General features: G+C 34.8%; 1 protein-coding gene across 1 annotated transcript; it reads right to left on the reverse strand.

Moving 5' to 3' along the window:
- Nucleotides 1–7,675: 7,675 nt before the first annotated feature.
- LOC112605763 (olfactory receptor 1052-like) lies at nt 7,676–8,605 on the reverse strand. The gene has a single exon (XM_025355615.1). It carries the CDS (start codon nt 8,438–8,440, stop codon nt 7,676–7,678), a length of 765 nt encoding a protein of 254 aa, XP_025211400.1. The 5' UTR covers nt 8,441–8,605.
- Between the last annotated feature and the right edge of the window lie 7,262 nt (nt 8,606–15,867).

Genomic DNA, 15,867 nt, shown 5'->3' on the forward strand with positions numbered 1-15,867 from the left:
TCTCTTTTTCTTTCTTCTTTAAATAATCTTAGAGTTATATTCCTTATCCTCTAAATATCTGGAAAACACTGTCAGAGAAACATCTGAACCTGAAGTTTTATTTTGGATATATTTTATTATTAAAAATTCAATTTCTTTAATATATTTAAGTATTTACATTTTCTAATTCTTTCTACCTATTTTGGTACATATTATTTCTCAAAAAATCTTTTTATTTTATCTTAGATTTCATCATATTGCCTTTTAAATAATTATAGAATCTCTAATGATATTCTGCTTTTTACATGGCATTAGCAACTTATGTTTTTGCTAATTTTTCTTGATCAATTTTGCTATAATTGCATCATTTTTCTTCTACCTTTGAAAACACACATTGCTGATACTCTTAAGAAATTTCTTTTTTATTTTTTCTATTGAATTTTTACTTTTTTCTGTTTTTTTTTCAATTTGGTCTGTTTTAAAAATATCAACTTTACATTTACATTTATGTTTTGAAAAACATAGTTTATTGATGAGTGTCTTGATTAATTCCAAACATGTAAAGATTCATTAGCTGGCTTTCTGTCATCTGTTCAAAACTGAATTTTACTGTAACTAGAATATATATTCTGTATAATTTCAATGTTTTAAATGTATTTTATAACACAACATAGTCAATTTTTAAATGTATCGTGCATTGGAGAGAATTAGCATTCTGTGGTTGAGTTTGGTATTCTATGTATTTCTATCAAGTCAATTTAATTGCTCGTGCTGTGATTTTATTTTTCTTGGCTTAGTCTATCAGTTATTCAGGAAGCTTTTATAACCTCCAGCTATATTTGTAAAATTTAGTCTCTCTCTTCCATCAGCTTTCTTGTAAGTATTTTGAAGCTATTTTATTAGGAAGATACATTTTTGAGACTATTCTTTCTTCCTATGTATTATTGTACCAGAAAAAAAAATTCTTGGTGTTGATTTAATTGGTAAATATTTTTTTACTAGTCCTCACATGTTTGCCCTTGTGGGTGTTATTATTTTTTTTTTTATCATGATTTACAGTTTTCTTTTATTCTACCTTGTTCATACAAGATAAAACAAAACATAATAATATTTTGTACAAAAACTCAGATAACATGGCTTACAAGAAAATACAGTGAGTCATCCTCATGAGCATGAGGACTTACTGTATCTGTCACCTTTAATATTTTTTTTCAGTAAAGAGCTACAAAGATGGAAAAATCAACTGTATGAAAGGCTGATGACAGTAAGATTTCTGAGGACTTCCCAAAGTGGTGGCTGTTGGTGACCTTGACAGAAGCACTATCCATAGGATCAAATGTCTGAATAAAATGGGTTTTATAGAAGGAAAAAGGCCGGGCGCGGTGGCTCAAGCCTGTAATCCCAGCACTTTGGGAGGCCGAGACGGGCGGATCACGAGGTCAGGAGATCGAGACCATCCTGGCGAACACGGTGAAACCCCATCTCTACTAAAAAATACAAAAAACTAGCCGGGCGAGGCGGCGGGCGCCTGTAGTCCCAGCTACTCGGGAGGCTGAGGCAGGAGAATGGCGTAAACCAGGGGGGCGGAGCTTGCAGTGAGCTGAGATCCGGCCACTGCACTCCAGCCCGGGCGACAGAGCCAGACTCCGTCTCAAAAAAAAAAAAAAAAAAAAAGAAGGAAAAAATGGGGTGTTATTCTTCATTATCTTCTGTTTCCATTTGGAATGATTTTATTTCACTTAAAAATTATTTCAGTATTTACCATTTTGTGGTTTGACAGAATCTCACATTTTTCAAAACCTTTGTCAATAACATCTCCATTTCCTGTATATTTTTGACAATTTTTTCCTAAGAAGAGAAATTTAAATATTTACATTTTTCTTTCATATTTTATTTTATTTTTTAAATTTTTTATTATACTTTAAGTTCTAGGGTACATGTACACAACGTGCAGGTTTGTTACATATGTATACATGTGCCATGTTGGTGTGCTGCACCCATTAACTCGTCATTTACATTAGGTATATCTCCTAATGCTATCCCTCCCCCCTCCCCCACCCCACGAGAGGCCCCGGTGTGTGATGTTCCCCTTCCTGTATCCAAGTGTTCTCATTGTTCAATTCCCACCTATGAGTGAGAACATGCAGTATTTGGTTTTCTGTTCTTGTGATTCATGATTTGGCTCTCTGTTTGTCTGTTACTGGTGTATAAGAATGCTTGTGATTTTTGCACATTGATTTTGTATCCTGAGACTTTGCTGAAGTTGCTTATCAGCTTAAGGAGATTTTGGGCTGAGATGATGGGTTTTCTAAATATACAATGATGTCATCTGCAAACAGAGACAATTTGACTTCCTCTCTTCAGGAATCAGGATCCTCAGTATCAGGATGATGTTGGTTTCATAAATTCCCTCTTTTTCTATTGATTGGAATAATTTCAGAAGGAATGGTACCAGCTCCTCCTTGTATCTCTGGTAGAATTTGACTGTGAATCCATCTGATCCTGGATTTTGGTTGGTTGGTAGGCTATTAATTATTGCCTCAATTTCAGAGCCTGTTATTGATCTATTCAGGGATTCAACTGATTCTTGGTTTAGTCTTGGGAGAGTGTATGTGTCCAGGAATTTGTCCATTTCTTCCACATTTTCCAGTTTATTTGTGTAGAGGTGTTTATAGTATTCTCTGATGGTAGTTTGTATTTCTGTGGGATTGGTGGTGGTATCCCCTTTATCATGTTTTATTGCATCTATTTGATTCTTCTCTCTTTTCTTATTTACTAGTCTAATCTTTTTTCAAGGTTTTTAGCTTCTTTGCAATGGGTTCAAACTTCCTCCTTTTACTTGGAGAAGTTTGATCATCTGAAGCCTTCTTCTCTCAATTCGTCAAATTCATTCTCTGTCCAGCTTTGTTCCATTGCTGGCGAGAAGCTGTGTTCCTTTGGAGAGGAAGAGGTGCTCTGATTTTTAGAATTTTCAGCTTTTCTGCTCTGTTTTTTCCCCCATCTTTGTGGTTTTATCTACCTTTGGTCTTTGATGATGGTGACATACAGATGGGGTTTTCCTGTGGATGTCCTTTCTGTTTGTTAGTTTTCTTTCTAATAGTCAGGACCCTCAGCTGCAGGTCTGTTGGAGTTTGCTCGAGGTCCACTCCAGACCCTGTTTTCCTGGGTATCAGCAGCGGAGCCTGCAGAAAAGTGAATATTGCTGAACAGTAAATGTTGCTGTCTGATCGTTCCTCTGGAAGCTTCATCTCAGAGGGGTACCCAGCCGTGTGAAACATCAGTCTGCCCCTACTTGGGAGTGCCTCCCAGTTAGGCTACTTGGGGGTCAGAGACCCACTTGAGGCAGTCTGTCCATTCAGATCTCAAACTCCATGCTGGGAGAACCACTACTCTCTTCTAAGCTGTCAGATAGGGACATTTACATCTGCAGAGATTTCTGCTGCCTTTTGTTTGGCTATGCCCTGTCCCCAGAGGTGGAGTCTACAGAGGCTGGCAGGCCTCCTTGAGCTGCGGTGGACTCTACCCAGTTTGAGCTTCCTGGCCACTTTGTTTACCTACTCAAGCCTCAGCAATGGTGGGTGCCCCTCCCCCAGCCTCACTGCCACCTTGCAGTTAGATCTCAGACTGCTGTGCTAGCAATGAGGGAGGTCCCGCGGGCATAGGACCCTCTGAGTCAGGTTCAGGATATAATCTCCTGGTGTGTCATTTGCTAAGACCCTTGAAAAAGTGCAGTATTAGGGTGGGAGTGACCCAATTTTCCTGGTACTGTGTGTCAGGTTTTCCCTTGGCTAGGAAAGGGAATTCCCTTACCCCTTGTGCTTCCTGGGTGAGGTGATGCCTCACTCTGCTTTGGCTCTCACTTGGTGGGCTGCACCCACTATCCTGCACCCACCATCCAACACAGTGCAGTGAGATGAACCCGGTACCTCAGTTGGAAATGCAGAAATCACCCATCTTCTATATTGCTCGCTCTGGGAGCTGTAGCCTGGAGCTGTTCCTATTTGGCCATCTTGGAACCACCCTCTTTCAGTTTAAATATGTCATTCAATCTCCCAATGCTTTTATAGCTTCTGTTAATAGTTTGTCATAATTCTTACTGTTGTTCCTTTGAGTATGATGTGCCTGTGTAAGTTTCTCTGCTTTTTTTTTATTTGGCTTGGGATCTTGTAACCTTGAATGTGTTTATTGAGGACTTACCAGTTTTAGAAAAGTTTTAGTCACTATAGCTTAAGATATTTATTCTATCTACACTCTCCTCTTTTTTTTTTTTTAATTTTAACTACATTATATTTTGCACCATTTGATTGGGTTGTACAAGTATCCTATGATCTGATCTGTATTCCTAATTTTTTTCTCTGTCTGTGCTTTAGTTTAGACAATTTATATTGATGTGTATTTGAGTTTACCAATCCTGTCTTCTTCTTTGTCTCATATGCTCTTAAATTTTCTTTATAAATTCTTACTATATTTTCAGAGTTTGTGGGTTTTTAGAAATCCAGTTGTTTCTATTTTTATTCATTTAATTTATCTTAAAATATTTTGTGTTAAATGATTTTTCTTTTAAAATTTTCTTTCACCTATTAATCACATTTTTGAAGTATTTTTCTAACTTCAATATGTAGATTTTCTATGGGTATGCTTTATTTTGTGAATTTTTACTATTGATTGTACTTTCTGACTCTTTGCATATGAATAAATGGATCATAGAAACTGAAAAGGACATTACTTTCCACAGGGGAGGGTTTTGCCTTTTCCTGCAGGCAGAAAGGGATGAGGTACTGATTGTATTAATTCAATTATTAATTGAGTTATTATTGGCTTGGTTTATAGATAGACCTCATTTTCTTCTACTCATCACTGTTTCCGGTGTGTGGACTTCCCAAGGTTTTGATTACGAGGCTGGTCTCTTGTTCTCTGTCTCTCTCACCCAATCTAGCCCATTAAACATGAAGGACATTAAATTTTAACTCTTTGGAGGTGTGAATTCAGCTGCATTTCCCATAGCATCTTCAAATTGCAGTAAATATTTTTTCTTTTTAAATTTGAATAATTGAATTTTATTAGTTTTCCCAGGATTCTATTCCTCTGAAATATTTAACCTATAACAATATAAAGGATAAATTTATGTTTTTAGTTCAAAGTTATGCTTTTTTTTTTTGTTTTTTGTACTTGAAGTTGTGGGATACATGTGCCGAAAGTGCAAGTTTGTTACGTAAATATACATGTGTCATGGTGGTTTACTGTACCCATCAACCTATTATCTGCATTAGGTGTTTCTCCTAATGCTATCCCTCCCCTAGTCCCCTATACCCTGACAGGCCCCAGTGTGTGATGTTTCCCTTTCTGTGTCTATGTGTTCTAATTGTTCAATTCCCACCTATGAGTGAGAATATGCATTGTTTGGTTTTCTGTTCTTGTGTTAGTTTGCTAAGAATGATGGTTTCCAACTTCATCCATGTCCCTGCAAAGGACATGAACTCATCCTTTTTTATGGCTGCATAGTATTCCATGGTGTATATGTGCCACATTTTCTTTACCCAGTTTATCATTGATGGGCATTTTGGTTGGTCCCAAGTCTTCCCTATTGTGAGCAGTGCCACAATAAACATAGGTGTATAAGTGTCTTTATAGTAAGTAGAATGATATACAATTCTTTGAGTATATACCCAGTAATGGGATTGCTGGGTCAAATGGTATTTCTAGTTCTAGATGCTTGGGGAATCGCCTCACTGTCTTCCACAATAGTTGAACTAAATTACTCTCCCACGAATAGCATAAAAGCATTCCTACTTCTCCACATCCTCTCCAGCATCTGTTGTTTCCTGACTTTTTAATGATTGCCATTCTTACTGGCATGAGATGGTATCTCATTTTGGTTTGGATTTGCATTTCTTTAATGACCAGTGATGATGAGCTTTGTTTCATATGTTTGTTGGCTGCATAAATGTCTTCTTTTGCAAAGTGTCTGCTCATATCCTTGGCCCACTTTTTGATGCGATTGTTTGTTTTTTTTCTTCTAAATTTGTTTAAGTTCTTTGTAGATTCTGGATATGAGCCCTTTGTCAGATAGATACATTGCAAAATTTTTCTCCCATTCTGTTGGTTGCCTGTTCACTCTGACAATAGTTATTTTTGTTGTGCAGAAGTTCCTTAGTTTAATCAGATCCCATTTGTCTATTTTGGCTTTTGTTGCCATTGCTTTTGGTGTTTTAGTCATGAAGTCTTTGCCCATGCCTATGTCCTGAATGGTATTGCCTAGGTTTTCTTCTAGGATTTTTATGGATTTATATCCCACATGATCTGTTCTGCTATTTTGATTTTTTTCTCCTTCCTCTGTTTACTCCAGTTCTGTCCTTTTGGTTGTTTTATAAGCAATCCAGGGTACTTCCTACCTCTTGGGATTTGTTCTTGGCTATACCCTTTTTCCAGAAAGCTCTTCCTTTAGAAATTTGAATGGGTCAGATTCTTACATCGTATTTTTTTATCTCCTAAAAGTTTCATCATACTAGTGACACAAGTTCAAAATCTGTGTCATTGTAAACACTTTTCTCTCAAAATCAAAACAAAAACCACAGTCTAATGATTTCTGAAGTCCTTTTGATGCTTTTCATTAGTTTTCTCTTAAATATGTCTCTTTCTCTCTGTTACTCACCTGTAGCACTTCTTATCTGTCTCATAGTATTTTTTTCCCTATAGGTTCAGAGTAATTTTTCCCAACCTGTTTTTTTACCTTCATATATTTTGACAGCAATGGAATCATGGAAACTTTCCCAAAGCATATAATTCACATTTCATTTAGAGCTTCATTTATTAGCCATTGAGTCTTAAAACATGTTATCTTATCATTAAAGGACTTTCATACATTTGGTTCTACATAATTTGCCAGCCAACCTTATTGTCTACTGCTTTTGCTTAAAAATTCCATGCTAGAGCCAAACTTGTATAGTTTTTAATCTTTAAATAGTCCCTCCCTTTTACCAGATTTATCCATTCTTCTTTCATCTAACAATTTTTTGTTCACAGTTTAAACGTTTTTAGGTTTATATCACACATACAAAGTGACTGGCACTGTAGAAGTGTGTTGAATGAGTAAACCATAAATAATAATAAGAGTAAATTATAAATACTATATAGTAAACTAGAAATAATAATAAATTACCATGGAAAAGAACTCATTTCCTATAGTCATTTTTTCTAAGATACTATTAAGAAATGCAAATTAAATACAAAATGGAAGATATTCATTTTTAATTGAATGACAGCCCTTTTAGAATAAGACATAATAGTGTAATCTAAGAAAGTCATACCACAGGAACATGTGAATTTTTCTCTGAAAATTACCTCTGAGACAATTGATAAGCACCTATTGTTAGAGTGTTACTTTGATTTGAATCAATGTCACCTTCTTTAAAACCTTCTTTAAATTCATGGTGAGCTTTTTCAGAGCTTAGCGTGAAAATTTGTTAAAAGAAAAATATTTCTCACCTTTTGAAATAATGATTTTATTAAGTCATCAACATAATAAATTGTGAAATAAAGTGATTTTCAGTCTTCAAGTCAAACTCATCATTCCTGATCCAAATTGTACAAGAGTGTCTGGAGTATAGTTTTATTTATAATTGTTTGATATCATTTTAAAGATAAGCCATATATTTGCAGGTAAAATTAGGTTAACAAAGCTATATGCAGGACTGAGTCAAGTGGGGCTTCTCTTCCACCATATCGACCTTTTTACTGCATCTTTTACATCCTTATTTCTCAGGCTATAAATAAGTGGGTTTAGCATGGGGATCACCAATGTATAAAACACAGCTGAGACCTTTTCCTGTTCCAGGGAATACTGAGAGCTTGGCTGGATGTAACTAAAAGAAACAGACCCATAGAATAAGGTCACAGTGGTCAGGTGGGAGGCACAAGTGGAGAAGGCTTTGTACCTTCCCTCAGCTGAACGAATTCTCTGGATGGCAATGATGATCCGGATATAAGACACCATAACGACAATGAAAGTGAACATTGCAATAAGCCCAGAGAAGACCAAGAGCAGCATTTCATTGATATGAGCATCAGAGCAAGAAAGCCTCAGAAGAGGAGGAATGTCACAGAAATAATGATTCACAATATTAGGACCACAGAAGTCTAATCTGAGCAAACCTATTGTGTGTGTCAGAGAATTAATGAGCCCACCCAAGTAAGATGCAAGGACCATCTGAATACAAACTGTTTGGGTCATAATGACTGTATACAACAAGGGATTAGCTATGGCCACATAACGATCATAAGCCATCATGGACAGGAGAATGCCCTCTGTGGTTACATATACTGCAAAAGAGAAACTCTGTAGAACACAGCCAGAAAATGTACTGGATTTATGTTTTGATAGGAAATTGACTAGCATCTTAGGAGCAAAGACAGTAGAGTAGCAGATATCACAAAAGGAGAGGTTGCCAAGGAAGAAGTACATTGGAGTATGAAGTTGGACATTTAACCAGATTAAGATAATTATGCCCAAATTACCCAACAAAGTGATGAAATAAATAAGAGCGAAAAGCAAAAACAGTGGGATCTGCAAATTAGGATTTTTAGTTAATCCTACCAGGAGGAATTCCTTCACACCTGTATGATTCCAGCCTCTCATTTTTACTCAGGTATATATAGTTCCTTAGTTGCAGAACAAGATATGACCGTGATGGAAAAGAAATGACCCCTTCATCATCCAGTATCCAGAACAGCATGGGACATTTAGGGTTACCCTGTAGTTAAATAAAGAACGTTCACTTTAGAAGTGGCTCATATATGTACTAGACTATATATAGTGATTCCAATTTTTGGTACTAGAGATTGTTTTATTCCTTGTTTTTAGTTCTCACATCATAAAAAGTCAGAGGGGGGGATAAGAAAGCTCTTATATTTCACAACTATTAAAGGTAGAATTAACATTTAAATCCAGATGTGACTGGTACCAAATCTCAAGTACAATGAGTAGAATGTCCACTCATCCTGTGACATATATAAGCCTTCTGCTAATGTGGGTTACAAACAGGAGCATCCAGTGACAAATATTCCCTTGTTCTGTGACTAACCTGTCCCTATTCTTTTATACCTGTTTAAGCTCCTGAAAATGAGTTTCATCATACGCAGCACCATTTCTTTCCAAATCTCAACCTTAGACCTCTTTTTGCCTCACTTTCTGCCCTGATTGCCAACTTGAAAGAGCAATGATTGTGCCCTCCAGTAAAATTGAGTTAAGAGAAAAAGGCAAGCCATTCCTTTTATTTGATATTTAGTATTAAGGCTGATCGAAAACAGCAGTGTTAACTCTACAACCTTTGCTTTTGCAGCTTTGTGTAACCTTGCTTTTGCATCTTTGATTTTTATCAGCATTGAAACAAACCTGAACAACCATTATAAAGAGTTGAGGTTCATTGTGAGGTACCAAAACTATATCTATTGTATGTTTCTTGTTTGTAAAATCATGGACTGCCACTTAGTTTCTCATGTTTTTGACATGATATGCTACAAATTCAATATTTATTTATTTATTTATTTATTTATTTATTTATTTATTTATTATTTTTTGTCATTTTTAGTAGAGACAGAGTTTCACCATGTTGGCTGGGCTGATCTCGAACTCCTGACCTCAGGTGATCTGCCTGCTTTGGCTCACCAAAGTCCTGGGATTATAGGCATGAGCCACTGTGCCTGGCCTTATTATTATTATTTTTTAAGACAGAGTCTCACTCTGTCACCCAGGCTGGAGTGCAATGGTGTGATCTTGGCTCACTACAACCTCTGCCTTCTGGGTTCAAGTGATTCTCCTGCCTCAGTCTCCTGAGTAGCTAGGACTACAGGTGTTTGCCACCATACACGGCTAATTTTTGTATTCTTAGTAGAGACAAGAGTTTCACCATGCCAGCCAGGCTGGTCTCGAACTCTTGACTTCGTGATCCACCTGCCTTGGCCTCCCAAAATCCTGGGATTACAGGCATGAGCCACAGCACCTGGCCAATTCAACATTTGTAATGAAGTATCAACAATTCAATTCATTCACATAAACATTCACGCATTCGATAAATATGTATTTCTACTCTGTGGCAAGAAATATTCTATTTGCTAGAGATAAAACAGTGAAAAAGACAAATGTCATGCCTTCAAGGAGCTCACATTCAGCTAAGAAAATAAACATGTATTGATATACTGTATAAAATGATAAGAACTATGAAGAAAAATAAATAAGAAAAGGTGAATAGAAAGAGATGGTGTGTTACTCTATTATATAGTGTATACGTTTCCTATTGCTGCTATAACAAGTTACCCCCAAATCAGAGGCTTAAAACATAACGTATTATCTTACAGTTTGGAGGTCAGAAGCCAGAAATCAGTTTGCTGGGTCAAACTCAAGTTGTGTGTGGGGCCACACTTCTTCCGAAGGCTTTAGGAGAGACGCTGTTTTACTGCCTTTTCAGGCTGTATGAACAGCGCTATTTTGGCCCCTTCTATCTTCAAAGACAACAGCATAGCACTTTCATCAGTCATCACACTGCTTTCTTCTTCTATAGAAAAATCTCCCTTTGCCTCCCTCTCACATTTAGTATTTACCCAGATAATCCCTGGTAATCTCCCGTCCTCAAAATCCTTGACTGACTCATCTCTGAAAAGTATTTTCTGTTATATAAGATAACATTCACAGGTATGGGATTAGGATTTGAATAGGGGCCACCATTTAGTCTACCACATATAGGTTGTTCAAAAAAAAAAAAAAAAAACTCTATATAAGATGAAATCTGAACAGAAAGCTGATGTAAGTGGTTTGAGTAAATATGTGGCTATCTACAGAAAGACTTTTCCAGGAAGATGGCACAGCAAGTTCAAAATCCTGAGGTGGGATTGTGTTGAACAAGAAACTTCAGGAAATTGACTGAACTGCAGAGAACAAGATGGAGAGTGGCCAGTGGGGAATAAGAAATGCTGTATTTATCACACCTTGCCTTGTTTGAGGTTTGGATGCTTTCTCAGTGAGATGGGAAGTTGCTTTGCATATATACCCCATTATATAGGGTACAAGTGTGTAATAGGATCCACATATCCACATATTTGAGATATATATATATATATATATATATATATATATATATATATATATTTTTTTTTTTTTTGAGTCAGAGTCTCGCTCTGTTACCCAGGCTGGAGTGCAGTGGCGTGATCTCGGCTCACTGCAACCTCCACCTCCCAGGTTCAAGCAATTCTCCTGCCTCAGCCTCCCAAGTAGCTGGGATTATAGGCACTCACCACCATGCCCAGCTAATTTTGTGTATTTTTAGTAGAGACGGGGTTTCACCATGTTAGCCAGGCTGGTCTCGAACTCCTGACCTCAGGTGATCCACCCATCTTGGCCTCCCAAAGTGCTGGGATTACAGGCGTGAGCCACCACACCCTGCCTGAGTTATATTTTTACACGCTCTGAAAATAAATCTCAGCAAGGCAAGAGCAGAAGCAGGGAGGCTATTTAGGAGGCTACTTCAGTTATCCACTAGAGAGAGATGACTATGCCTTACATCGAGGTGGCAGTAGGAAAAACTATAAAGTGACTCTATTCCATAACCATTTTGGGGTAGTAACCAAAAAGATGGAGAGTTGAACATGAAATAAAATATTGTTCTAAGGGCATGTGTGTGTGTGTGTGTGTGTTTCAAATGAAGTTGTTATTTTTCAAGATATGGAAGACATGAGAGAATGTATTTGGCAAAACTTTTTAAAATGAGATCTATTACTTGGGAATTATACAGATTGGTTTGGAATTTGGTATTTCATTGTAAGCTGTAAAAATCTTGAACTTGAAAAGATACAAATTTGGAGATAATCTAATAAGATAAGTATCATGACAAAATCTGGATCTTTGCTTAAAAATGTGAAATCACTTCATGGTAATTTATTTTTAATTCATGACTCCAAAGGAACACTTAAAAATATGCAATCATCATTGATCTATAAAACAATTGGAGATAAGGTTGGTGAGAGAAATCACAAAATTAAAAGCATTTTTTATTATATTAAAAAGGGAATCCAGCCAAAAGCCTATCAAATGATTTAAAGATTTTCAAAATAAAACTGTACTATAATTTTGTTAACCAAACCTGAAATAGCTCACTGTATGCTTTCAAGGAGGTTGACTCATAAAATATGATTTTGATGATGTAATATTTATAGATGAATTTATTATAAATAGTGCATATAAATATTATATTTCATGTACTGTTCATTTTATTATAGAATATTATATAGAAATGTGTATGTACCTGATTAAACATTACATGAAACATATATTACTTATGTAAATTCATGATATACATTCTTAAGAATATACATGCACTTATACTTTTAAAACAGTATATAGTGAATGATTTATGTATAAAAACTGTTTATAAGACAAAAATGGCCAAAAGTCGAATATGTAAAATAAATAAAAATTTGACAAACAGCAATAACAAAAGTGTAGAAATGCATCATCAAAAAATGGTCTTTTTGAAGTCTATTTTATGCAGGCACTCTAAAATTGTAGTGGAAAGAATGAACAATTTGTTATAGTAAAAAAAGTCCTGGGCTCCGGGAATAAAGTATCTGTGCAGATGTCCTGGTTTTGTTAAACACGAGAAGTAGTGAAAAATAATCAGAGAAAATATAAAGTAGTTCTTACAATGTTATATTGCTATCTTAAAAGAAAATTACATCTAAGTGATTTCCAAAGACTATTATGTATAAAATGGGGAAGACATTCTTTTCTTTGTCATGTAGTTAACACGCATTGCAATTCGATTATATTATATGGTTACACATTATATTATTGTACTATATATTATATAATATAATAATTAATATTATAATTATATATATTATAATATATATAATTATGTTATATTACTATACATTTTTTATAACTCCCATTATCCCAAAGCAGTATTAGACACATAATACAATGTAGGGAATTCCCATATGTTTCACATGATTTATTGATTTTTACATAAGATTGATTAATTATTTGTGTGCTTGGATGCTATTAAGTTCTGTTGTCAGAATTGTAACAGAAAAGCAGAGTGTTATATGCAAATAAATAAAATAATAAAGTTAAATTGCACAAGTAGCTCTAGGGTACTATATAAATCAAGCATTAAACACCATAAACATGCACACACATGAAAATATTGGTTATAGGTATTATGTAAATATTGCCCTTTTTCATGAAATGAGAAGACCATTGAAAAATAAACAAACTACAGTTTAAGAAATTGTTTTCTGGCTGTTCAGAAGCAATGCTAAGATCATACAGTCAGTAACAGATTATTCTAGCGTGAGGAGGTAACAGGGAATAACAGAAGTGTGAAAGAAACTTACACTATCACTTCCTAAACACACTCACAACTAAGAGGAGTCCACAGATTATTCTAGCATGAGGAAGTAACAGGGAATAACAGAAGTGTAAAAGAAACTTACACTACCACTTCCTAAACATACTCACAAATAAGAGGAGTCCAAATTAAGCAGAGTACCTAGTGCAGACAACCAGGATTTCATGATTGTTAAAGGACTTATTGTTGGGAATAGAGACTTTTTATGTGTAGCTTCTTTTCACTGGGGACACAGGCTGCAGCTTATTGTGCAGATGTGAGTCTTGTCCACAAGTTGCATCACTGGCATCCTTTCTTGTCTTCTGAGACTGGAACTAATCATAAAGCTTCAAGTTCTCTCAATCATTATCCAGTAGATGCCTCTGATTTCACATGGATAAAATGTGAAAATAAGATTATTTTTATAAATGTGAAAATTATATTCTGAGATAATTTTTAAAGTATATTTTATTTAAATATCAAAGATCTAGGGATAAAACCAAAATGCAAATATTAAATGCAATTGCAGGAACAAAATAAATGGTTCCAATCACATATTTGCTACTCAGACAAGCATTCAAATGTGCTAATGATGGAACAGCTGAAGTTTTCTTTCTTAAAAAGTGGGAAAATTCACATATTTGAAATTGTTGTGGATTAATGGGTCATGTTATACTCCAAAACTTTAATAATCTCTTATTGAATTAGTTTTATGAGTACGATTTTACACACACACACAGAGAATTAATTGAATTCCGTGCTCTATTTCTGTCTTATTTATACTGAAAATGTATGCTTTTCTTCTCCCTAATATCTCAGTAGGCACTATAGATCTGTGAATTATGTCTTATACATTTTTTATAACTCCCATTATCCCACAGTGGTATTAGACACACATTACAAAGTAGGGAATTCACATATGTTTCACATGATTTATTGATTTTTACATAAGGTTGATTAATTATTTGTGTGCTTGGATGCTTTTGTTAAGTTCTGTTGTTAGTATTGTAACAGAAAAGCAGAGTGTTATATGCAAATAAGTGAAATAATAAAGTTAAATATCAATTCAAATATTGTACAAAATTCACAGATTTATGGCAAAGCTACACACAGTGTGAAGATTCCAATGGACCAACATAAGAATGCCTTTGGAGGCAAATGGAAGCTATTGCTATGTAAAAAAGAGAAAAATAAATTTAAACCCAGCAAAACAGTCAATTAATGAATGGAGCTAGGCAAGAATTAATGAATGAATATTAATTAATTAATGGTGAAATAGAGCATTATTAAATGAAATCGAATCAATGGTACATGTTATAAACCAACCCCTTTATTATTTGCGAAGTCACTGTTATGGTAACTCAAGGAAGGGATCAGTCAGTGTCAATTGCAAGAAGAAAATCTTGTATGCTAGCCAGTAATCTCTCGGCAGATACACAACTTCGGTCTTTTGAGAGACAATGCCTGTAAGATAATTTGGTAGATAGATCATCAGACTGCTCATATTTGTGAAACAAATTTCAAATATATAATTCAGAAATTGATTTAGACCTGGATTACTTTTGAATTAAAAATAGAATGCGATTTATTGTGTTTTTAAACAGCATTGAAGTAAGATAATGTGAAATTCACCATATTTATAGATTAATGTATTTAGTACACAAAAAGTACTTATATTCTTGTGTTGATATTTTTTCTTGGTCAGATACATAAGCCTAAGAAGAAAATTAAGAGGGATTTATAAATTCAATTTAAAATATTAAGAGAGTTTAATTAAATAAAGATTGTATACGTTAGGAAACTTTGAGCCTTTGCAAAAGTGATTGTGATGATCTGCTTGTTACATAATTAGAATAACATACTTGGCAATTTGAATCATAACTTTAAAAAATTTGATTATCATGTTTGTTAAAGTAAAACACTACCTGTTAAGTAAAATAAAATAGTTAATTAACAATGTATAGTCTTTTCTGTGCAGAAAAGCCATTCTTGAAAACAACAAATTACTCACATTAAAATAAAATAGATGAAACTATTTGTTCAATATTCCAAAACAGATTTCCTATCTATACTAGTTAAATTCCTTAGTAATATTTTAAGTTTAGCATACTGATAAACTTTTGCTAATTAAATGCTTATAATTTCTTTACATCTAGAGTCCCACATATCATTAGTGAAATTTTGATGATACTGGATTAAAAATTTATATCTTAGTCTATGTCTGCCATGAAATCTAGTGCTAGACAGAAATAAGGAAAGAAAAAGAAGAAAGAGAGGGGGTGAGGGAAGGAAGGAAGGAAGGAAGGAAGGAAGGAAGGAAGGAAGGAAAGAAGGAAAGAAGGGAGGGAGGGAAAGGAGTGGGGAGGGAGGGAGCAAAGGAAGGCATTTTATGTTATTCTAATCTATATCTCACAGAATTAGGTAGAAATAAATAATAGATGTATCAATTGTAAAATATTAAAGAATAAATTTGGATATTTATGCATATGTGAATAATTGAAGAGACTGG

This window comes from Theropithecus gelada, chromosome 14 (genome assembly GCF_003255815.1).
Source record: "Theropithecus gelada isolate Dixy chromosome 14, Tgel_1.0, whole genome shotgun sequence".
NCBI classification, from domain to species: Eukaryota; Metazoa; Chordata; class Mammalia; order Primates; family Cercopithecidae; genus Theropithecus; species Theropithecus gelada.

Bases quoted from the DNA above. Each gene is read 5' to 3' on its own strand.
- LOC112605763 (XM_025355615.1), bottom strand. From the start codon at position 8,440: ATGTACTTCTTCCTTGGCAACCTCTCCTTTTGTGATATCTGCTACTCT.